The sequence below is a fragment of the Pararge aegeria genome, chromosome 3 (assembly GCF_905163445.1).
Source record: "Pararge aegeria chromosome 3, ilParAegt1.1, whole genome shotgun sequence".
Lineage (NCBI taxonomy): Eukaryota > Metazoa > Arthropoda > Insecta > Lepidoptera > Nymphalidae > Pararge > Pararge aegeria.
Genome location: NC_053182.1, coordinates 7,302,568 through 7,328,587, shown reverse-complemented (window position 1 = coordinate 7,328,587; position 26,020 = coordinate 7,302,568). Strand labels below are relative to the sequence as shown.

The 26,020-nt window shown below is 37.0% G+C and overlaps 2 protein-coding genes across 3 annotated transcripts in view; one reads left to right on the top strand and one right to left on the bottom strand.

Annotated features, from left to right (window-relative positions):
* LOC120636264 (ubiquitin-conjugating enzyme E2Q-like protein CG4502) overlaps positions 1 to 23,551 on the top strand; it is a 312,586-nt gene extending 289,035 nt beyond the window's left edge. For both annotated transcript variants that reach the window (XM_039907675.1, XM_039907667.1), the window contains exons 2-6: positions 7,248 to 7,865; positions 18,165 to 18,357; positions 19,279 to 19,480; positions 19,702 to 19,943; positions 21,233 to 23,551. In XM_039907675.1, the coding sequence (XP_039763609.1) occupies positions 7,735 to 7,865; positions 18,165 to 18,357; positions 19,279 to 19,480; positions 19,702 to 19,937 (762 nt within the window). In that variant the 5' untranslated portion in view covers positions 7,248 to 7,734 and the 3' untranslated portion in view covers positions 19,938 to 19,943; positions 21,233 to 23,551. The remainder of the gene's footprint in view (positions 1 to 7,247; positions 7,866 to 18,164; positions 18,358 to 19,278; positions 19,481 to 19,701; positions 19,944 to 21,232) is intronic.
* Positions 23,552 to 23,852: 301 nt separating this feature from the next.
* LOC120636146 (NEDD8) lies at positions 23,853 to 25,952 on the bottom strand. Its single transcript, XM_039907466.1, has 3 exons — positions 25,771 to 25,952; positions 25,564 to 25,694; positions 23,853 to 24,019 (listed from the first exon to the last, which is right to left on the bottom strand). The coding sequence occupies exons 1-3, from the start codon at positions 25,786 to 25,788 to the stop codon at positions 23,935 to 23,937; spliced, it is 234 nt and encodes a 77-aa protein (XP_039763400.1). The 5' UTR covers positions 25,789 to 25,952; the 3' UTR covers positions 23,853 to 23,934.
* Between the last annotated feature and the right edge of the window lie 68 nt (positions 25,953 to 26,020).

The window sequence follows — 26,020 nt, the reverse complement described above, 5'->3', positions numbered from 1 at the left end:
CCTCTACAACCATCTCTGAAAGTTTACAATGTTTACATTTGGACATTCGTGTCTAAATCTGTATAATAAAATTAAGTTAATTAAGAGTTAATTAAATTAAACAAATCATCGTGATTAAACATCTCAAAGAGCATAGAATAATTCTTTGAACAAACTCAGATGACTACCTTATTCGTTGTTCGGCCTAATGGATGTTAATGAAACGGTAAACATTGTTAAGTAATCTCTATTCACACTATTTATTTTATTTTATAGTACCTATTACCTACCACACATGGGTTTTATTTCCTATAAAAATATGGTGAGATAGCAACTAAATGGGGCACCTGATGAGGCTACCTACTGAAGGTTGGTACCAGATGAACTTGTTTATCGGCAACTATGTTTCCTGCCACGTATAATTTGGGTACCTTCAAGGCTAGAGTGAATAGGCTTCTTCTAGGCAAGCCTGCTCCAACCTAGACCTCATCGCTTTCTTACGGGCATGATTGTCGTCAATCGCTGGCCTATCTATATATGTATATATAAAAGAAAGTTGTGTTAGTTACACCATTTATAACTAAAGAACGGCTGGACCAATTTTTATGATATTTGATTTTTTAGATTTCTGTTAGTCCGGAATAGGATATTAATAGTATTAAAATATAAGATTCATCAAAAAAAAAAGATCCGCGGTAAGTAGTTCGCCGGGACAGCTAGTTGTTAATAAAAAAAAACTGCCTATGTGTTGTCGGATGTTGACGGTTTTTTAAATAATAATAATCATCTAGCTATCTCCCTGACGCAGTGGTGAGCGCTGTTGTTTAAAAGGGAGGTCCCGGGTTATATCCCCGACGGGCAATGTGTTCTGGTGAGAAGCTTCAGCCGTGGATAGTAAAAACCAGCGACATAGACGGGCCACCAAGCCATTTTAGCGATGTCGCGTAGAAACCAATTAGGGTCAGGAATGGATTTAATACATATAACTGCCATATCCCTATCCACTTATAACCAGGTGCGACTGCGGTCATGGTCTCACTTGTAGAAGAATAAATAAAAAATTCTGAGACCCTGCAGGTGACTCAACAAATGGGAAGTGCAAAACAATCGCCTTTAAACGGAGCAGCACTTCGTGCAAGGACCACGTCCTACAAATTGCCATCCCGTTTCCAAAAAAAACAGAAATTATAAATTTCCAAATTACCCCTTTCGAGAATCGAACGCGGGGCCTCCTACTTAAATTCACAGCGCTAACCGTTGCGCCAGGGAGGTCGTCAAACAGGTAATATATAATTATCTTATTGACAATAGCTCTATCCGATAAGAACTATACATTTTCCGGAATAAAAAGTACATTTACTCTAACTTTTGCTTGCGCCGCCGCGCTCCTTGAAGTCTACCGAAATTCATCCTTGGGTCATGGCCCTTTTGGCCCGATTGTAAATACACATGGGCATACGAGTCAGGTCCCCTGTGCCTATATATTATTATTGAAAAATTGTACTGGTAAAACTGAAGGTTTAGGCATAAATGCGATCATAGAATGAGGAAGGAGGTATTCGATTAGAACTCGAATAGAAGCCAACTCTTCAGAATTGGGGCATTAGTTTGGTATAATCAACAAGATAAACCGCCCGGACTTGTCCTTCCATTTGATCGGATACAAAATCGGGTTAGTTAAAGATACGTTTTCAGTAAATACCGAAAATTAAATAGTTTCTGTGTGTATTTGTACCATCGCGTTCAACGAAATATTTATGGCGGAATTCGTTGCCTTCATGTAATTCGGATTTTAATGATGACCAACTTCGGAACGCGGTTCATATTCAAAATTGAAATTCAAAAATTCCTTATTCATGTAGGCCTATCACAGCCACTAAGAAGCGTTCATAAGCGTCTTCATGTATATAACGTCTATATGTTCCGTTTGTATGTGTACTATCAAAGAAAGAATTTAACGAATGTTTTTTAAAAATTATGTTTACTATCTGTATAAAGCTTTAAATTGTCACAATCACTAAAGAAAATGGAGGCCACAAAATCCCTGGGATGTAATAGTATCGGGCAATTTGCCAATATGCGTGCGCTACGGTGTCCTTCATGAAGGGTTACCAGATTTTAGAGTTTTCCGGGATAGTTTTGGAATTCATAATCTACCTAACCTATCTATAAGCCAATTGTTATTCACATGTATTGCATGAAGCTAATGATGTAGCTATGCAAATTACGCTTTAACAATTTGTAACTGACGACCGATGCCATGCTAGCTTTAGAACAACTCACACAACGCGTTTTTCGTCTAATGTTTAAACCTTTGCTAGGTTGATGTAAAGTCAAGAAACGCCACTTTATATGGCTGTATTTTGCCTCAAGCCTTATGTCATATATACGAGCATGTCTTATGTCATGTATATGCCATAAAACACATGATTTGGAACCTGCTCAGACATTCATCGCACGGTCGTCCACACATGAGAAGAGTATAGGCCGTAGTCCAACACACTGGACTAATTCGGGTGGGTGGGCTCTACATGCATTTGAGAAAATTATAGAAAACCCTCTTGCTGCTTTCGTCACGATGTTTTCCGTCACCATTGAAACAAATGGTATTTTAATTGCATAAAACGCACATAACTTAGAAAACTTAGTGTTGAGTGCTGGGATTCGAGCTTGGCCCCCCGAAAATAAAGTCTAAACCTTCTTCTTCCAAGGATGGGCCTCATAAGAAGGCTCAGTATCACTCAGTGGGCGATGGAGAGAGCAATGTTGGGTACGTGATCAAATCAGGAATGAGGAGACACGTAGAAGAACCAGAGTTACCGATAAAGCTGAATTGGAAATAGGCGTGGCACAAAGCTCGGAAAACCGATGGACGTTGGGGTTCCAAATTGCTGGAATGGCGACCCCGCACAGGTAACCGCAGCGTTGGTCAGCCCCAACGAGGTGGACAGACGACATCAAACGAGTTGCCGCTGGGAGCTGCTGGAAAAAAGCGACCCAGGACCGTGAATTTTCGAAGTCCCTAGAAAAGACCTATGTCCAGCAGTGGACTTCAATCGGTTGAAGTGATGATGATGATGATGAAAATTAATAAACTGAACAGATTAACAGGCTATAAAGAAAGAACTGTAACATTTATTCAATACTAGCTGTTGCCCGCATTATTCTTGAATGAAATGATTGTTTGTTTTCCTGGTAAGAAGTAGCCTATGTTACTTTCCGTTTGTGTATATTTGATAATATGTTACTACTTGGAGAATATGACAAACAAAATAACACACTTTCGCATTTATAATATTAGTAAAGACTAGAGGTGTATCATCGATATTTTAACCTCTTTCAATTTTACTCGTTAATAACTCGAATGACGGTCTTATTTTATATATCGCACTTGAGAGGAAAGGGGAATACTTGTAATGATTCCCAGCTTAATTTTTTAAGAATTAACCAAAAATGAACCCTTCGAAGTAGGTTGTTCTCAATTTAAAATTACACGTCACCGAAAATTATGTCCGTAAAACGTAGGCTTATTGCCTTGCAACCCTAGTTAACGTTCTCAGTCCCTGCTAAGGACGCATCAAGGTCGACTTGGGACGTAAATAAAATGTGCTCGGAAAACAATGTTTATTTATCAAAGGCCTTGTGTAATATGCTCACTCAATCTGCTACATCTTACCCCTGTGTGAATCGTTTATATTTACAAGGCCTAGTGCTGGTTCGGCAGCGCCTTTGCACACGAATTTATTTAAACAGGCAGAAATTATAAGTGCCGCGACTAACTTCTTAACATCTAATTTAAAGTAGGTCCATTTCACACATCCACACATACCAACGTTGATTGGTCATATCGACAATGGGGCCCTCATGTAAATAATTTATCGAACAGGCTTAGTTCTGCTGCCTATGCGGTAAAGAAGATACGCCATATGACCGACGTAGAAACTGCGAGACTGGTATATTTTAGTTACTTTCACAGCATTATGTCATATGGAGTTTTACTTTGGGGTAATGCTGCTGATATTAGCACTATTTTCGTGCTGCAGAAGAGGGCTGTTCGTTCTATCTACAAAATGGGTCCGAGAGAGTCATTGAGAGATAAATTTAAAGATTTTAAAATAATGACAGTGTATAGTCAGTACATATTTGAAAATTTAATGTACGTTCATAAAAACATTTCTAAATTTAAGAAAAAATGTGACTGCAATAATTTAAACATTAGAAGTAAGAATAAACTTACAGTGCAATATACTAGGTTACATAAAATTCATAATTCGTTTAAAGGAAATTGCATACAATTGTACAATAAACTACCAATTGTCATCTTGGAGATGTCTCTTAAAAAGTTCAAAGTTTGTATTAAACGTAAGCTTATAGAAAAGTCCTATTATAGTATAAAGGACTACGTAAACGATAAAAAAGCTTGGGTGTAAATTATTGCTCTAACCAGGTTGCTCTTCTAATAATTTAAAATGACATTGTGAGATGGTGATAACAAAAAAATAAAAAACACCCGGCTAAGTTTGTTGTGGGCTTCTTCTTAGACCAGGACGCGTTTGGAACCCTCTTAGCTTTAGTTTTAAGTTTACGAATGTGGTTATCGCCATCATCTCACTACCGTGTGGTTCTTATGTACGCATCAAAAGTGCCACCTGTGGGGCCTACTTGAATAAAGATATTTTTGACTTTGACTTTGACTTTGACATTGAAAAAAAAAAATTATGAAAATGAAAAAATGCTTTATTGTCATAAAGAGAAACAAAACAGAATCAAAAGTACTTAAACATAACACATGAAATATGTATTTCCAAATTTTGTTTTATTTCGCACAGATAAAAAGAGCACCTGTTCTTTTAACTAGTTGAGACTGTGTCTCGGAAAACAGAATTAACATTAGTTGTAATTTGGTTAGTTCTACTATTATAAGAAGAGACTATTATTATTTTTGTTTAACTTTTTTTATAACTATTATGTTTCGTATTTCAGCTCCTTTGTAGACCAACCACAATATGCAGTTATTGCATGTAAAACGATAATTCGATAAAAATCGTTCGTAGGTAAAGAGCTTGTAAAAGTCTGTATCGGGTTTATAGAAATCGCGTGTCTGTGCGAAGTATCTTCGAGTCTTTAAATTTACGGACTTTTGATGTTAAGCCGTCCACTAGTTAGATGGCCACTAAAACTGTTTCGAAGGAGATAACGCCCGTCTTCTTCGAAATACGCCTTGTGCATAGAGGCTATAACGGTTTTACTTAGAAAGTAAGTTGAGATGCTACAATAATTATGCTCTCCAAGATAAACTCAAAAAAGATCATACGTCATACGATCATCGTCTTCGTTGGCAAAACCCAGGCCTCAGTTTTAATACGACAGCGTCACATTGATCTTAGTATAAACAGCGTGTTAGTCTCATCCAACCGATTAGGTTGGATGAGACTAACACGCACACGCACACAGTAAATATATAAGCTGTATCTAAGCCGTCGTAGTACCCTCACAGGAAGGCTCTAAGGGAGCAGTTTGATTAATTTCTTCAAACGCTTGTTCTCTCCTGACAGTTTTTGTTTTCGCCTATACCGTCAAAGAATCTGCGTTTAGGGTCCAATAAAGCTATTTACAATTCGAATAAAAAAAACAGGGTTGATTCACGTTTTCTCTAACTGCGCTACTAGACCAGCAGAGCAGTAGGAAGTAGAAATTACAAATTACCATAAATATCAGTACGTATATAAGCGAGGCTATGGGTCAATGAGTAAACGTCCTAGCTTCAACATCAACATCTGCTTTTTTGACGTAGACAACGCAATAATAGTGACATCAATTTAACTTTTACGTAACGTTGAACATGCCAACAAAAGATGGCATAACTCATAGGCACTGGTACTCAATAACCGGCTCACTACAAAGCACGGGTCTTCTCCCACAATAAGAAGCCGAAGGGGTTAAGGCTGTAGTCCACCACGCTGGCCTAGTGTGGATTGGTGGACTCCATACACCTTTGAGAACATTATGTAGAGCTCTCAGGCATGCAGGTTTCCTTACGATTTTATAACTTAGAAAAGTAAGAGGTGCGAGCTGGGATTCGAACTCGCACCAACTTGTTCGTGCCGTTCATGCTTTACAACTTTTTGACATTATTCAATTAATTTTGTAACCATTCTGAGATATTTTCTATCGAATTGATATGAACCTAATTAAAGGCAGTTAACACTTGGCTCAAGCTTTTATTAAGCTTTGTAATCTATGAATTGATTACAACAGTAAACAGTTAAGGAAAGAAAGAGACAGAAAAAGTGGAAAAAAGATTAAAGTCTCCTAATGTAACCATGTTACCCTAGAATATCCAGGAAATTTTACGAATGTGGCAACACCATTTTTCATAGTAATACGTGATTACAGTATTTATACGGCGTTCTAGTCAATCAGGAAGTGACCTCAACTCTCAACACTTCTTCAACATTCATTTACTTGAACTCAATAATCATGACGTCAATTTACCGTTTACGTAACGTGTCATAAAATAAGTTCCGTTATAGGTAAAGCCTCACCATACATTGCCTTTTATGTGAATCGGTGCTAATTTAACAGAGATATTAAGTAAAATTGATAAAAGTTTTCATCCCACTTCCCGGAGGAAACCTATTGTTTATCGGGATAAAAAGTAGCCTATATGTTGACCCGGAATATCAACTACCACTATACCAAGTTTTATTTGAATCCGTTCGGTAGTTTTCACGTGATGCCCGGACAGACAGACAGACAAAAATTAAACAAAAATCTGTTTTGGACTCAGTATCGATTATAAAGCACCCCCCGGTCAAAATTTTCAAAATATATTAAATGTACAGAAATCTTTCAGTTACAGTTGTATTATAAGTATAGATATTTCACATGTTTTATGCGTAAATTCCCACGCAGACGGGATTTATATCATGTTGAGCCATAGCTAAGCTTTTCCGGGTAGGTACCTACAGCTATATGTAATCCTAGGTATAGGTAGAATATCATTCGGTAAATATCACTTGCCAAACGAAGCATTGTGAAGCCTCCACTACAGACAGTCTACGGATGAATAAGTTATAACTAACTTACAAAGGTCTATTAACTATCTACCGAGTACATAGATACACAAACAATCACGCGTAATAAAAAACACAACAAAAAAGAACAACATAAATGTTTAATATTCACGGTCAAAATTAATTGCCACTAATATTGACCCAGATAACTAAAGCAAGTACGTGCACTTAAAATGGTTTCCTTTGTTTCAGGGCTAGGCAATCCAATCCACGCGAACCACAATAAGAAGTATAAGTTTTGGTTCATTCACACGAGCCGAGCAGCGTCGCGTGGTAGACCGATAGGTATGCGCCGACGCTTTGTATCATGTGTATGACACAACGTCCGTCGGCCGATACAAGTAAAACACGACCGATCACCAGCCACTTCCATTCAGTGCGCCAAGATACGATTTCATCTGCACTCTCACTTTGCTAGTAGTCGCACGTGCGCCACTGCACGCAGCGAGACTGCAAGCAGAGAGTAACATACCCGATTTGCAAGTGTTAATACACTGTGAATGCAAACAGATGTGACACTGGCAGTTAAATTCGACGGATTCGAAATTCAAATCGTAGTCCGTTTTGACTTAACGATTGATGGATTGACGTGAATTGTAAATTGACTGTAAATAAACAAATAGTGTAAAATACAAATATAGGTTTTAGTGTGTTCTAAGTGATAAAAAAGTTGTGTAAAATGACGTCACGGTCCAAGGAGAAGGTGGCGGCAGCGTTTCGGAAACTGTTCCGATCACCTGAGAAGCTGGACAAGGATGGAGCCGGACCGAGTGGTTCACCAGCCAGGCGCGGGTTGTTCCGACGGCACAGGTAATTCATTCCTTTTACCCTGATATTGATAAGTTGTATCTCAGATTTTAGAGGGTTGATTTTGTTTAGCAATATAGCTTGTATTAAGATCAATAGATTCCAAAAGGCTTGTAAAAACAGAATACAAATAGCTTTAAACTACAACATTTTGATCAACCGGTCAAATGGTTTTTCATAGATCACCAGTTTATTCTTTACATACTCGTACATTCTAGACCTTTAATAATATTACTGTGCGACACATTTCACCCGAGCATTTCAAATTTCATTTAGGAAAAGGAAATAAAATATTTTCCAATCGGGCTATCGAACGCAAAGAGAACTTTTTGATCGGACTGGAATATAAAAAGCTTTAATTTTATTTTATTGTTAAACTTTGATTTTTGTTTATAATCCCAACCTTTCATGTTTCAAAAGTTGTTATCTGCAGAGACTAAAATTAAATTTGTCCATCGAACAAATATATCCCGTTTGGTAAAATATAAAACTAATAACAATAATTTGTTTAGGCCTAACCAAATAAAACTATGTATCCACTGACAACGCTCCAAGGGGCATCGTTACCGATGCGTTGAGCGATTTATTCTTACACAAATTTTGTTTTATTGGAAACATCTCAACACTAACATTTGCTGACCATATTGATGATAATGCTGTAACCGTCTGTTATTTTTCAATTGTGATTGTGATAGGAACACATTGTGCTAATATATTTTGGTCGCTGTTAACGAAACTAGTAATTAAACCATTCTATATTTATAAACACGACTTAAGTGTTACGAAATGTAGGATGCGATAAGTTCGGGCGAAAGGTCACTAACTGTTAGCAGGTGGCATCGAGGAAATGCTTGTGTGAATGTCGGTTGCAGTAGCAATTACCCAATATTCAGTTTATTGCTCTTGTCAACTGTTATCAGAAACTAGGTTACTACAGGCATTTCGTTGAAATATCGTCTCACAAAGATGTAGGTACCCACCTTGTTATATTATAAACTAGCATAAACTCACGCTCAGCCTTTTTTTAAACCAAACAATTAAATATCACTTGCTTCACGTGTTGAAGAAAAACATCGTGAGGAAATTTACATGACTAAGAGCTCTCCATAATTTTCCAAAAGGCTTGTGAAGTCTACGAATACGTCTGCGTCGAAATTATGATGATGGATAAAGAAGCTTTCCCGCGTTGCCTATGGCCAGAGAGCAAGCAACTGACAAATTAAATAATATAAGGCCTTTTAAAGAAACTTCAACTCTTATTTTTCTTTCTCCTGAGGTATTTCCCCCGTTAGGCATAGAATTGCTAATTGCTAAATATCTTTCGTTAGCTTATGATCTTCTTCTTCACTATACACTTGTTAAATTTTATCATCCTAGGTCCAGTGGTTTTATTCTCACAAGACAACCTCACTATGCGATTCACATGATTGCAATGGAAAATGTGGGAGGTCATTTGTCATTTTCTGAGGACCGTTTTGTTGTGCGACAAAATATATCAACAAACTCGAAAAGTCTGAGGCGTATATTATTACCAACAGATGTATCATTACAGAAACATATGTAATCAGTCCGCATTCTTTGCGCTTGTTTATTTCCATACATACCTACTAATCTTAGGCATTTATGTAATAGAAGCATGAATATTAACCAAGGACTAAACAATCAAGGTCCAGTTTGTTTTAAAAACAAATGTAGGTTGAAACTTAATTAATATTTAAACTATAAATATTCAGAAAATAAAAGGCCACAACTGTTACATGATGAGAACTCTAAACACGCCTATGAAGTTTAAATGTTCCTTAACTACCTATTGCAATACCTATAAACGTTGCATAATGCAATACAATTCTTTACACGTCCTAAAAAAAAGAAAGCAATAGTTACAAACGTTATCGCTTCATTGTTAGGTAAAACTTTCTGCGATAAACCGCAGCGGCCGCGGCAGGGGGTTGAATGTTAAGGTAACACCCAGCTAGTTCTAGTCCAATTTGGGACCCCTTCTAATTATTACTTATAACGCAGTTTTATTTGGTCAATTTGATTGATGAATCTACATATTTTAATTAAAAATGGTCGTTGTCGACCCTAATGAATTCAACTACCTACCTAACCTAATTTTTATTTTTGGATGGATTTGGCTGCTGTGGTCTCTCTTCATCGTGCATCGTAACACAGGTTGATGACTGAAGCTCACTGCTTCAGATGTTCTGAATAGAGAAGCCTTAGTGCTTTGCTAAGGAATCAATTGGGATTGTTGTCCTATGAAGCCGAATATGGGCTTAGTCGATGTTTGTTTTGACGGAGAGATCAGAGGATATATTCCATTCACCTTACGCGGTGGAGTAACACCACTTTCAGGTGACGTAAAAATATGGGTACCACGAATATCTAGAAGAAGTTATCGATAATTGCTTTTGTTACAATAATAGGACTACATGTTTCGACCCTTCAATTAAAGTGACTGAAATGGGCAGAAAGTGCAACGATAAAAGAATTATAAGAAATATAGAAATGGATAGGTTTTAATCCGACTTTAGTCTCATCTCTAAGCTTATGATTTTGGTAAGTATAGCTGAAACAGAACTATTCTTTGTTAGTTCTATATTGTTACTAGAAATTAGAACGTTTGTGACGCGATGCTGTAAGTGATAGGCATGTCGGGTTTGGCCTTGTTTGCTTACGGATTTCTTCAATGTCCCTAAAACAACGTTATATTTAGTATACTTTATCTGGTACCGTCGCACAGGAAATTAAGGAGCCACTCCTTTTGTTTATCTGAACCACTTTTTGCAATCTTTGATTCAACTTCACTTCACCAATCTTGTTCAAAACTTTTGAACCAATTCCTATAACTGGATTATCGGAATTCTTTGACATATTATCTACAAGTGAATGACCTCGATAACAATGAAATATTATGATGTCTGTGATTACTTATCCGATGTTGGAATGTGGACATTTTATGATTAGCTAGGAGTTCATTATAGCCCTTTCAAGTTCAGCTTTTTTAGATTGGTTTCAGTAAGTAGCTAGGTATTTGGCTCAAGCGGAAGCTCAACACAGGACCTAGAAAAGCTTGTTAGGTTATCAAATAAGGATGTATTAACATCAATATTTGTATTTTGTATATACAATGTACCTTTGTTATTACTACGCGAAAATTGTTCATAGCGAGATATTTTAAACCGACAAAAATAAATAACATACCTAAACCGATTTTTGATGGCTGAATAATACAAAATATATATTCTAATAACACAACAACAAAGTAAATATAAATAAGGAAGCATAAGCATATTTTATCTATTCTTGTAAAGCAAGTTTCCTACTCACAACAACTTGGTCGTACGCATAGAATGATTTACTGGATACCTTATACAGACTTTTCCTGTTTATAATTTTCAATTAGGCAGTTTAAAACATTAACTAAAGACTAACTTTAGATATCTCTTCCTTCATTTTCTTTTCTATAATATAATGATCTAAGTTATCCATTACGAGTTTTGAGAGCTGCAAAACCATAAAAATTAGAAGAGACGCCTACCTAAATCTATTAAGTTCTGCTTTAATTTCGATAAATAGTATTCTCAGACTACCGGGTCAGGACAAATATTGTTTTCCAGCTGCCGGAGAAATCTTGAAAAAAACACTCATAATCAGACCGGAGGTAGGAAATGAGTGTTGTTCACTGCTGTGCCTCGGAGCACGTCTAGCAGTCTAGTCTTTCTCAGTTATTGCCACTACACACACAAACTTGTGAGTATGATGGTCTTATTGTGACGGCCGAGTGGCGCAGTGGGCAGCGACCCTGCTTTCTGAGTCCAAGGTCGTGGGTTCGATTCCCACAACTGGAAAATGTTTGTGTGATGAACATGAATGGTTTTCAGTGTCTGGGTGTTTATCTGTATATTATAAGTATTTATGTGTATTATATTCATAAAAAAATATTCATCAGCTATCTCAGTACCCATAACAGAAGCTACGCTTACTTTGGGGCTAGATGGCGATATTTGTGTACTGTCGTAGAATATTTATTTATTTATAGTCCATCAAGTAGGATATAGGAGTGGGTTTTGCCTTTAGGGTTTGCCCTAAGGAGAAGTGCACATCATATCAACCGATGTACGCGTCTACTGCTAGACATAGGTCTCTTGTTGGGAGTTTCAAATTCCACTGTGTTGTACCACTTGCCTGCAGCGTCTCCCAGAATTTCGTATGATCTCTCCAGTGAGTTGGTAGTGTAACAACGCTACGTTTTGCGGTGCGGGGTCATAATACCAGCGCGTTGGGAACCTAGCGTCCATCAGTGGATACTCCGAGCTATGTGCCCCGCTGTTTCGTTGACCTAGGTATATCACTTTGATTCTTCTTCGGTTCTCCTTATTTCTGATTTGATCACGTAGATATTCCGAGCATCTCCCTTAATAAACAGCTGACTGCTAACTGATGATGTAATTATAAAATGGTAGCGGGCTAACCGATTAGAGGTGTAATAATTTTATTAAATCCAAACCTCTATGGTTTCTACATATAGTAAACTACCGGAACTCTAAATCGCTTGGCAAAACTCGCTTGACCAAAGCAAGGACAGACCAGAGAGACCAAATCACTCATACAAACTCTTTACTGGGCTACTCAGGGCTAGGGTCTCCTCCCACAATGAGACGGGGTTAAGGCCGTAGTCCACCACGCTGGCCCAGTTAGAATTGGTGGACTCCACACACCTTTGAGAACATTAAGGAGAACTCTCAGGCATGCAGGTTCCAGAAAATTCAGAAAGTATACATTTCCAAATTGCCCCAACCTCGGACCTCCCACTTTTTTCACCACAGCGCTCACCACTGCGCCAGGGACGTCATTGGAACCTTATTCTTATAAGATTCAGGCTCAACAGCGGTAACTACACTCAGACGGGCGGTAAAGATAGGACGCTAGTAGACTAAGCATTTCATTAAAGTCGGGGCGTCTAATTAGTATACGCTGCACGTAAACCCATGTGGTGTTGCCACCCGTACAGAGCAGACTTGTCGGCTGGTTTCATGAATTAATCATTGTAATTATATCTAACAAATTAAACGGTGATATTACTACGGCATAGTTACTATGCTAGCAGGATAAGACTGCAGACAGATGCTGGATGCAGCTAGCTGAAGACAACCTGTCTTACTGTCTAGTATGGCGCTCATTAGAGGAGTCAGGAGGGCTATGTCCAGCAGTGGATTATCATAGTCTGATGATGATGCTGATGATGATGATGATTAATATTATTATTATTTTCCCATTAATCACAGTCAAAATTATGTGATGGCACGTCTATGTCCTCATAACATTACTTTAGAATAAATTGCACGTTGGTACATAAAGGTTTGCCAACCCTGCCATAAGTAAGACTTCGGTCCCCATTCGGAGAGACCATTTTCGAGCCCCAGCGCCGCACCTCAAACGTTTCCGAAATAATCTGCGAATGCAGCAATATAATATCACTTAATGATAAAGGAAAGCATCCCAGGAAACCTGCGTGCCTGAGAGTTCGCCATTATGTTCTCAAAGACCTGTGAAGTCTACCAATCGGCCCTGGGCTAGTGTAGTGGATTACGGCCCAACCCCTTTTTATTTTGAAAGGAAACTTATGTGCTCAGGTAATATGAATAACAACAAGATCAAATTAAGAAAGGGGAGTTTGCTTCCAGGAAGCGCAAAACGCAATTGACGTCGCTGTTTTGCGAAACTGTAGGAGACAAAGACTTTGTTTACTTTAGACGTATATAGGTGTGTGGCGAAGTGTCAATCGGGACTATTGGTACCTACAGTCTAGACGGGTGACCTACGTCATTTTAATGCGGATATCAAACACATAACCAGTCATATAGGTATCTACGATCTTCACGTTTATAAATTCCAAAGTGTACTTGTTTGTTTGGCATCCGTTAATGAAGCAAGAGTAGGACGAATCGACTTGTTTTTGGTAATTTCGAAGTTAATCGAAATAAATAGTAGTATAGTGCCTTATGGTCCGAGAAAAAAATTGCACAGCCTATGTGGGATGTATCTAAAGTTCAATTTTTTTATATGTATTATATCAAAATGAACCGATTTTGATGAGGTTTGGTCATTAACAAGTATCAATCCATTACCGGCCCACTCAGGATGAGAAGGGCTTAGGCTGTAGTTCACCACGCTGGCCAATTTCGGATTGGTAGACTTCACGCGACTATGAGAACGTTTTAAATAAATAAATAAATATACTACTTACGACAATACATACATCGCCATCTAGCCCCAAAGTAAGCGTAGCTTGTGTTATGGGTACTGAGATAGCTGATAATGGTTTTGGAGAACTCTCAGGCATGCAGGTTTTATGATGATTTCCTTCACTTCCTTCCTTTAAAGTACTTAGTAGTATTAGTATGATATTTTAATAGCTTATATATCACGTAACTCCGACTGGGATCGATTTCCCAATTCGATTTTCGAATTTGCAACTTGCACATTCGACGTGGAATATATCTACGGTATAATTTTGTTAAACCTCTTCATGACAAAATATCTGAACTTTGATAAATTTTGATGAAGATGCTTTTTATCCCGTGAAGCTATTAATATTGTGTCGAAAGTGAATGTGTTCGTTGTAATGGTACACGCAGGTGAACCCTCGGTTATAACTAGTATCTAATAATTGATATCATTATAGTTGCCTATACCTAGGTAACCTACATCTTTAGAATTTAAATGATATATAATGAGATGTAGCCTAGCAGATGGGCATATATTAGATATACCTACCTATTAGGCTACAACTCTACATGCCTTTATTAATTATATGGTTGAAACTTATAACCTATTTTGTCTTTTTCTAAAAACAATGCTCAGGTATATTATTTGGATTTCATTAATAATTGATGTAAATTATAAGTAGATACATAATCGGTAGGTACCTACCAGGAAGGCACGGCAATGATTAATCGATTTCAAACAGTCTATGAATAAACTGTAACATCAAATACCTATGATTACATCGATCACGTCGCAGAGAAAGCTGTCTCGTTAAACGCCTACCGAGATATGTTATCGGTGAGGCTATTAGTGGAGCGACAGGCCGGCTAGGCTAAGAGCGACAAGGACTGCCACTTGAAACTTACCAGTCATTTAATAGCACGTAAAAATATTTAATCGTTCATCGAAATATGTTTAAACTACAAGACGCCCTCACCATAAAACTGACAACGAAAAGTAATTAGCAGAATTATTTTCTATGGAAATGGTAACTCGTGAAAAAACACTTTGTCGGTAACTTAGCCACGGCTAAAAGACTTCCAAGACCGGACCAGAATAATTAGAAGTTATAAATGACTCGTCTGTAGACCCAACCCGGGGCGGGAAAAGGCAGCTCTTATAAAACCACAGCACTTAACACTGCGGCCACAACTTTAAATAAGTATTAACTTTTAATAACCAAACTTATTTTTAAAATTAACATGTTTTTTTCCCTAAAAAATAACAAAAAGATTGTTCACTTACAGGACAAATACGAAGAAATCGAGTAGGAACGTATACCTAAAACATTTGTTCCATGTACGTGACAAATTGCAAACATAACTCTTACAAGTGCATATCTGCTTACACTCAGTTGATTTTGCATTCACTGAGCCACTCAGCTATGTGACCGCATTTGAAAATATACCGAGTAAACAAACATTGTAGAATAAAGGATTGTCAACCAATTTTTAACACTAAGTGACAACCTTAGTGCATGTTTTTTTAATAACAGATATACAAACAACAAAAAAATGCATAAAACACAAGCTCAAGGTGTGCTCTAAAAATCCAACGGAGCGATCTTGTTATGCAAAAAACCCCACCAGTACATCTAAAATTTACTTATTTCAATAAATGAACCTCCATCGACCAAAATCATGAACACAATATAACAATGTTTTTTATATAACCTGCATTTTCTGTTTTGGTCAACGACTTAGATTTATATCGATGGTTTTGGTTACGAGTAAATACCTAAGTATTTACTTTGTACTCACTCATATATTATATACTTTCGGCAAATTTTATTTAACCAAATCCATCGATATAAATCTAAGTCGTTGACCAAAAATCTTAACTAATAACATAAATGCAAAAGACTGTTTGTCTCTTTGTTTTCCCTTCCTTCACTTACCTAAATACTACGTAAACAACCAATCAAATTTGGTTTTGAACAAAAAAAAACAATCTTAATATTTGGCATAGAGTTAGTTGAAAGGACATAGGCTACCTTTTATCCCAGGAAAGTAAATGGTTCCCACAGGATTTTAAAAAAACCATAAAAACGCGGACGAAGAATGCGGAAAACACCTAGTACTTAGTGCATATAAAAAGGCACCATTTATCTTCCCTTTGTAGTGCTTTTGGAGTTTGTAATCTCTATTTCTCTGTATTTATCCGACTGTCTGTATTTATAGGTAGGGAATGTGTTGCACTGGTGATTATTCACTGTGACAATCGCCCCTATTGATTTTGATAATGGGGTGACAACCAATTCATCTTTATTACTGACACTATACTAAGAATATTCCAATACGGCGGATGTTATGCCAGACTAAAGTTTGGTATTCAATAAAAGATATTTTATTCAGCATTTAAATGCTAACATGTTTTATAGTTAGCCCCTGCATCCGTTCTGCGACCTTAAGTGAAGCCGTACAGTTCCGAGAGTAGAAGTTATTTGCATTAAAGTGATTTAAAATAGGTATAATAAGTACTTAATTAATAAATATCTGAGCAAATAACCACGGTATTTTCGTCAGGGTCGCTTACTATATGGGTCTCATAAAAAGGCTCGGTTACTCAGCGGGCGAGAGAAACAAAGAGTTATGCTAGGAGTATCTACGTGATGAAACCAGAAATGAGGATCCGTAGAAGAACTAGATTTACCGACATACATAGCTCAACGAGCCGCGAAGCTGTCGTGGCAATAAGCGGGGCACATAGCTCGGTGGCACATAACAGATGGACATAACCGTTTGGGTTCCAAAGTACTAGAATTACCCTATGTCGGTGTTATGTCGCAATCGTCCGAATGATGTTAAAATCCTAACGAACCCATTTATAAAAAAGTTCACTTACGTATACATATTCAACCTACACAAACCCTGAAAATATCACTCTTTTTGTGAGCAATCCAGTAACAAATTACAGAAAATTATAGTCGTATATATAAATATATATTACTTTCGTTGACTTCCCTACCTACTTACTTGTTTTTCCGTGAAAATGTTTTAATGCAGGGCCAAAGATCAAATGGATTGGCAGTAGTAGAGCATTTTGTGGCAGAGCTCGTCCGGGGTAATACTACTACCATACTTAGTGCTCCAAGCAGCATTGCTGTTCCGGTCTTAATGGCGTTGTTGCCGGTAATTACAGGCACATGAGGCTTATAACACCTACGTCTCAGAACACAGAAACCACGGCACTACTACGTGATCCTTGCATGCCCTGCAAGTTAGACTTGACTTAACTTTATAGGTAATAAGTATATTTCATGTATAGGTGTGTGTTTTGTGTATCCTTCACCATCATCATGTCAACCAATCGACGTCCACTGCTGGACATAGGTCTTTTGTAGGGAGTTCCACAATACACGGTCCTGGGCCGCTTGCCTCCAGCGGCTCCAAGCGACTCGCTTGATGTCATCTGTGCACCTCGTTGGGGGCCGACCTAAGTTGCGTTTACCGGTGCGGAGTCGCCATTCCAGCACCTTAAGACCCCAACATCCATCGGTTCTCCGAGCTACGCGCCCTGCCCATTGTCACTTTAGCTTCGGTAACGAGCTATGTCGGTAACTCTAGTTCTTCTACGGATCTCCTCATTTCTGATTTGATCACTCCTAGCATAGCTCTCTCCATCGCCCTCTGAGTGTCTCTGAGCCTTCTTATGAGGCCCATAGTTAGCGACCATGTCTCAGTTCCGTAAGTTATCACTGGTGATTATTCACCATTCATTCACCAGATATTTTTGTGTTTTATATTGCAATATAAAACACAAAAATATCTTGTTTAGAGTATCAAGACCATCATCATCGAGCCTATTTACATTCCACTGCTGGACACAGACCTTCTCTTTAATAGAGCGCAGAATTTAGGGAATAAATACACCACGCTGCTGCAATCCGAATTTGTGGGCTTTATTAACATGTGATTATTTAATCCTGACCTAGGAATCGTGACCCGTAGTTGAACATGTTAACCTCTGGACCAATAAGGCAGTTAGTTCGTTGATATTAAAGATGAAAATGCTATTCTCAATTTTCAGAGACGGAGTCAGCCCAGCAGAAGCGGCCGTGAGTTTGCCAGCAAGTCCCGCCGCATCCGCGCTTGCAACGAAGAAGGCAGTTTGCGCCAATGATGCGCGGGAAAGAGCCGCAGCTGTGCGCACGCGCAGGCTTATGAAGGAGCTGAAGGAAATACAGCGGTCGCAAGAGCACAGGCCGAACCCAGTATTTACAGTAAATACTCTTATTTATAAACACATACCTGAGTAGTAAATAGGTATCTACATAGTTATGTAGATCAACTGGTGTATTTGAGCTAGCCCACACACTGTGACAAGCGTCCGCGTGTTTATTGTCGCGATTTATTTTGTGTGTACCAAAATTTATCTCTACGAATTCTGCTCGCGACTTTTGACAGGTTTTTATAGAGTTCTCAGACAACAAAACCTCCGCGACCATTTCATTCGCACCGCATCGCGTGATATCAAACCACAGATTTTTTAGAAGCGTGGGCTAGCTCTAAGAGAAAAAACTTCGATTATTGATAGTTAAAAAAATATTACAGTTAAAAGAATACCCCCTAATCATCGGAAGCAGAATAAGAAGGTATATATGGCATAAAAAATCCTTCTTTAAGAGTTATGCCAAAAAATGGGAAGCCAGTAGGTATATATTATAAAATGTGACCACGCCACTTAGACCTAAATAGTACCTACGACATTGACACCATGCTCTAACCAGGTTGCTCTTCTAATAATTTTAACACGTTGGCTGCAGAAAACACAAATTTGACAATGTTGGTAACAAAAATTGTGAGATGGTGATAACAAAAAAAAAACACCCGGCTAAGTTTGCTGGGGCTTCTTTTTAGACCAGGACGCGCTTGGAACCCTCGTAGCTTTAGTTTTAAGTTTACGAATATGGTTATCGCCATCATCTCACCATCTAATTATCATGTACGCAACAAAATTGCCACCTATGGGGGCCTACTTGAATAAAAATATTTTTGAAAAAAAAAAAAAACACACTGTAGAAGTATGGTCGAATTAAGCATTGAAATTCATACATTCCAACAAAAATTTCAGTTAACGTTGACATTCTGAAGTGTCGTTAGCCGAAACCTGATTATATAAGTAAAATGCTCGTTCTTTTTAGGTAGAGTTAGTGAACGACAACCTGTTCGAGTGGCACGTACGGCTGCACCAGATTGATCCGGAGAGCGACCTCGCCTCCGACCTGCGGGAACTTAGCATTTCCAACATACTGCTGCACCTCATATTCCCGGAGAACTTCCCCTTCGCGCCGCCTTTTATGAGAGTCATTGAGCCGCGGATAGAGAAAGGATTTGTTATGGAAGGTACTATTTATACTCACGTCTTTTACTATTTATTTACTTTTTTCTGAATTCTCAACAAGGTGTTACCTTAAAATATATAATAATATATATATAATATATATAAAAAATAAAGTCCACTGGTTACCTATTTAGAGTGTAAAGTAGGACAAATAAACAAACACGGTTTCGGATGTATAATACCTATTAGTATGGTGTCCTTTAGTAGTTGTTTTATTTTATAGGCGGAGCCATATGTATGGAGCTGCTAACACCACGGGGCTGGGCCTCCGCGTATACCGTTGAAGCGGTGGTGATGCAGTTCGCGGCCTCCGTGGTCAAAGGTCAAGGCAGAGTAGCACGCGTACCGCCGCGGTCTTCGCGCGAGTTCTCCCGCCGACGCGCCGAGGAAGCTTTCCGGTCGCTCGTCAAGACACACGATAAATATGGATGGGTCACACCCTCGCTATCTGATGGTTGAGAAAAGGTATGGAATGTCCACCCGGCGTCCGTTTTCGCAACTAAAAAGTCACGGTGGTCAATCTCCAGAGTGGATTTTATATTACTTTTTTTTTACTACAGGTAAGCCCTTGACTGCAATGTCACCTGGTAATAAGTGATGATGCAGTCTAAGGTAGTAGCGGGCTAACCTGTTAATATGGTAATATGGTAGTTAATATGGTAGTCATTCCCACTTAATCGGTTTTACACTACATCGCACCGGATCACAAAATCACTCACCGGCACGTCTTTGTCTGTAGGGTGGTAACTAGCCACGGTCAAAGCAAAGGCAAACCAGGAAAAAAATTAAGCAGTAAATATTAAAGTGCAAAAGAGTGTGCGCAAGCATAGACGCACACACTATTCCCTCACTCTCATAGTCCGATAGGGTAGGATCCTCCGAGGCACGAAGGTGAATCACTGCAATTTTACAAACTCTGAGTTGGTACTAAGAATTACTTGATACTATTCATTGGCTCGACCCAGGGATTGGACCTCGCCATCGTGATCTGAAGAGTGTTTGTTTACTTGAACAGGATAATCTCAGAAACAACTGGTCCGATTTGAAAAATTATTTCAGTGTTAGATAGCCCATTTATCGAGGAAGACACTGGGCACTATGGTATTAACACGCAGACCAATGAATAATGCTACAAAATCGGGTTTTTTTTTCTTTTGAGTGCTTTCGCTGCGTGCGATGTTAGATCATGGATAAAATCATGTATGACAAAGTTGTTTCCCTTTAAAAGTTCTAAAAAAAGTCCGCGACAGCATATGTCGTATATTTTAAGGTTGACTTATACGCGTACGAACCGCTAGTTAAATTATAAAACAACTAGCTGTTGCCCGCGACTTCGTCTGCGTTTGATTTTGTTTTTAAAGTATTACGTATCGCTAAGCCTTAAATGAGTATAGTAGTATATATATATATAACATGTGAGTTGTGACTGTCAATTAATCATAGACAAATAATTTACAATAAAATAAAATTGCGACTATAATTAAAGACCTAAGCTATCCTATCTCTTAAGTTGGACCAGACTGCTCACGTTGTGCCAATTTAATTTAAAATCGGTTAAGTAGTTTAGGAGTCCATCGCGGACAAACATCGTGACAGGAGATTTATATATATTAAGATTAAGCAAACCAAAATAATGTTAACCTCAGTTTTATTTTTTCGCATAAGTATTAATATCTAATATAAATTGTATTTGCAAGAAGTCGATTTGTCTGTCTGTCAATATATTTAAGGAAATTCTTTTATTCTTTTTACAGATAGCGGTCAACCCTATGCTGAATGGATCTCTAATAGTTAATAAACTCATTTTTATTTTAATAGTTTTTGTTGTAACTAGTAAAAACAAGCTATAAACATTTCTATGTAATTAAATTGAAGAAAGTGTTCAGCCAGCCACCAGTTTAGTATTTGTTTGACAAATTGGAATCTTCTGCCACTAGTGATAAGCAAAGAAGTAGTGCTATATTGCCGCTCTTGCTAGCAGCAACGGAGCAGAGAGCAGCGTAATTCCCACAAAAGAACCCTTCAAAAAAGCTTTTGAGATAACTATTTGCGTAAAAACAGCATTTAATGGTGAGCAAGCCATCAGTGGCCGTCAAACCAAGAAGTAAGATATTGCCGCCATTGGTAGCGGCAGCGGAGTGGTCTTTTATAAGCACACAAATTCTCAAAAGCTCATTATTTAAGGTATAGACCTCTCCGCAGTATTTCAAGCACCCAAGTTTGATAAAAAATAATTTCACTAAGAAACAAAGCTAAACTACATTTCTAGGTAGGAGCTAAAAAAGACCTCAAATAAATGAAACCACGAAAAAATAGTTAGGAGGATGGCGGGAGCGGAGATGACCAAATGTACAGCAGCACAACAGCCTTTTATACTTAGGTTACTTTTAAACACTCAAGCTGTCAACTTGCAATATGTAAAGCAATTTTTTAGCTTAACATTAGTATCAGGAATTAGGATATTAACTTATAATACGGCCACTAATGGCTGGCCAAGACACTTTCTAAGTAAAATTAACTATCATCCTCGTCTCAAAGTACAGTGAAACATTCAAGAATATTATTACAATTCTTAGTATACCTACCTATATAGATTAGTGAAATTGTCGTGGGATTAATGCAATAAACTACGATGGGAATATTCACTATAATCCTAAGCGTGTGTTCACATACAACTAACTTCAGTGATAAATAAAAATTACGTACCTACTCGAAAGTTATTGTGAACCTAACCGCAGAAGAGAAGAAAAACAACTGACAGAGTTTAACCTCGTTATGGTAATTGAAGAGACATAATAACGTTCTCTTTGGTAGATATATTTTTCAAAATCACATTTTATTATCAAACTTTGTACGTGCCAAAAATACCTAAATGTATCGTGCTCAATAGTCTGTATTGACGTCTTTTACATTTCTATTAGTTTCTTTTGATAACAAATACTCTTGTCGAACGCTTGTAGGCTCTATTTTATACTTACCTCCGTACACACATTTTTAGAAATATTAAAATGTACCTAACACTTTTTCCAAAATTTTAAATATTTTAATCGTAATATGTGTCCGTCCCAAAGTCATTTAATAGTTTTTGATATTATGTTGTATAAACTAACAAAAACTTTTAAAGACCTTGATGTATCTTTAAGTAGTTCCAGGTATTAAGTGTACAAAAAAAGGACATGAAATGCCATAAACAAAACACATGGGTACCTGGCAATTTAGATGTAGTGTCCCTGTAACTTTGAGCTAAAAGTCTTACAGTATTCTTGTTTAGATCTCTATGGCTGCGTAAATACACAGGCTTTTTATGTCTTGTCTATTATTAATATATTCTTTTAATATGGAATCTCATCTCAGATGAAAGAAAAACAAAAATTGACACTTCTATTCTATTGTAAAGATGACATGTAACATCTAAAAACATTTTACAGTTGTATAGTTTTAATTAAAGCCTCAAGAGTAGTTATACTCAAATTAGTGATTTGTGTATCTAAAAGTATGCAAGTATATGTATAAAAAATTGAATGTGTCGCAACATCTTAGAATTGATAGATATTATTAAGAAAAATGTAAATTGATGTTGTTGATTTGTTTAGTGAACCAAAGATGTTTATTTTTTATGGTAAAATAATTTAGTGCAAGAAGTGTTTAGCTGGATTATATGTACAATGTTATGAGTGTAATAAATTACTTGCTCAATTATAAATTACAACACTTTTAATTAATAAACCTTATGACGACCTGTCCTTAACCTTCAAAAAGTTATAAGTGAATATATAATAGTTATGTAATAGTAATCTTGTCAGATCGAAAAGTATTGTTAATACAGGTGTAATGAACAATTAATACAATCAAAACAATCTTTGATCTGAAAGTTTTTGATATTATTAATAACTGGCATAACAATAAATTAATTTTATGTATACAAATATTATACATAGGAAAGATTTATGTTTGTTTGACTGTTTGTACCCAACAGGCTCTAAAAGAATGGACAGAATTCAGCCATTTCTTTGTCAAAATAAAGCTAAAAACAGACAAAAATGTCACAAATTAAAAGTAACATGTGATTTGATATTTTTTACTTCCTATATATATATATATATTATAAGTAATTATTTGAAAGATTTATTCAAACAAATTTACTTTTCATATTTCATAGATTTTAAATCATTTTTTACAGACTTGTAACTCTATAGGAACTGACTGATGTATATGACTATTTAACTAATTGATTGTCAATCAAATGATTCAAAAGAAAATAGGCAACAAACATACACATACAGAGATACCATGAAGATTAACCAACAAGGACAAACCAAATTGAAATTAAAAAGAAAAGTTTATATTATTCTTAATAAAAATAATAGCATAACATAATTTTAATCATGTTTTACTTTATACAAGAAATGAATATTAAATTAGGTTTTATAAAACAAGATGGATACATCACAAAAGATCACTGGCCCCCCCTCAGGGCTAATACCAAATGCAGCACAGATCCTCCCTGCACTTTGTAATCCTGGGCTGTTTTTTCATCGTTCCTGGAAAAGAGCAAATTTATGGATTACAGAAAGTTCATAACTGGACTGAACAGTGTACATGTGTCAACCCCACTGAGTGGATATCAGTGGTGTGCATAGAGGGTGCAACGTATGCACACTAATGCACAGGGTATGCAAATAATATAAAAGAAAGATGAAGAGAATCTCTGTGGAGTTTTAAAAAACTTAAGAAAAGTTGTAAGAGTTATAAAAAGCCTACCCTAGGTTGATATAAGAAAATTGGTAGGACAAATGCACAATACAGTTTGTGCTATGTATTGCATTGTAGTACAGTAAAAATATAAGCCTAAGCAGTATGAAAACGATACCAGATTGATAAAAAATTACCTACGCTCAACGCAACCTACCTGCACTACAGTACAGCGAGCAACTCCTTGTCTCATCACAGCAACCCTAACTAAAATACTTTTGGTCTCCTTAATGCATGCATCTGTGCAAGTGGACTATTTTGCACATTTATTTGTAGTTTCCATACTATTTACTGTGACTGTAGCCCATAATTAATGAGCTTATCTTGAAATATTTGAATAATTACTATATTAAAACTATACCAGATCAACCTGCTAAGCACGAAAAGGCCGCAATTGACATGCAGCACATGACGCTCAACAAGAATTACACAGTGGCATGTTAAACAACTGGCTAAGTTTTACTGCCAGTGCCAGCTGGTATGCAACATTACGCACAGCTCGTTTGTTTCTGTGCAACATGTAATTGAGCATAAAAGTGTGCACATGACGAACAACAATTTCTGTGGCGATATGTTGTCAATGGTTGTCCATACATTGGAGTTACAAGAAAAATTGCTCATTGTCAATGAGCAACATGTTGTGTATCATGTCACGCTTCATTGATAGCCTAATAGACATAAGGTTCTGACTAAGTTTACAGTGTGGTTCAAAATCCACTGTTTTCTAAGTAAACAGTGAATTTTGAACCACAGTAGTGCATACAGTACCTTATCATCTCACAACAAAGAAAATGCCTGCAATAGAAAGTTGTACTATACCCACACCCCTATACAGTTTCTCTGCAGCATTACACCCAAACTAAATCGCTTGGTAGCATGTCTTTGACTTACAAAATCTATGGAATCGCAAACAGCACTATAATGGCTAATAATGCTGTTACACTGAAGTTATTTATTTATTTATACTCTTTATTTGTACTCCACAACAAGGAAATAAATGAAAGTAGACTATTCAAATAGTAAGATACAAAAGGAGGCCTTATCGCTAATTAGCAATCTCAAGCCACAAATTAATTGAAAGTCAAGATTTTAACACAAGATGTGTATATGTATAAATAAATGTTTATACATTTAAACATTTCAGTTGGAGCTTTAATTAAGAAAATGTAAAAAGATATTACACAACTATATGATTTTACTAAATGGTAAATAATATTTATTAACATTTTGTAACCGTGATTAAGCATCACCATTAGTTTGATATAAATAGGTAATTCATAAAACAGAGTATTTTGATCTGATGATACAGCAACTACTATAAAAAAAATCTTACATTTGTTTTCCGGAGAATATAAGTCGTTGCTGCTGCGGAGGAATGCCTTCTTTTTCTTCAACCCGCTCTTTGATTCTCTCTACCTTATCAGTCGGTTCTATGTCTATTTCTATCTCTTTGCCTGTTAGCGTCTAAAAAAAGGAGGTTATGGATAATGACTTTAAATTTTTGTAAATAAAACCGTAACTGAACCTTGTCACGGCTTACCTTAACCTTAATCAACATGTTTAGTGATTTATAGCAGATCTAAGTATATAACAATATTAAATACCGTCTGCACCTTTTGTATTCTATAGAGTTCAATACTTAAATTAATTTGAATGGTTATTTCGTGTAATGGAAGCAGTTATAAATTGATTCGCCAAACACCGCCGCCCACTGACTTTTTAACTGACATTGACATTTGGTATTTGACAGATTTTCTTTTTGATGTACGGCTTTGGACTCTAGACTGTTT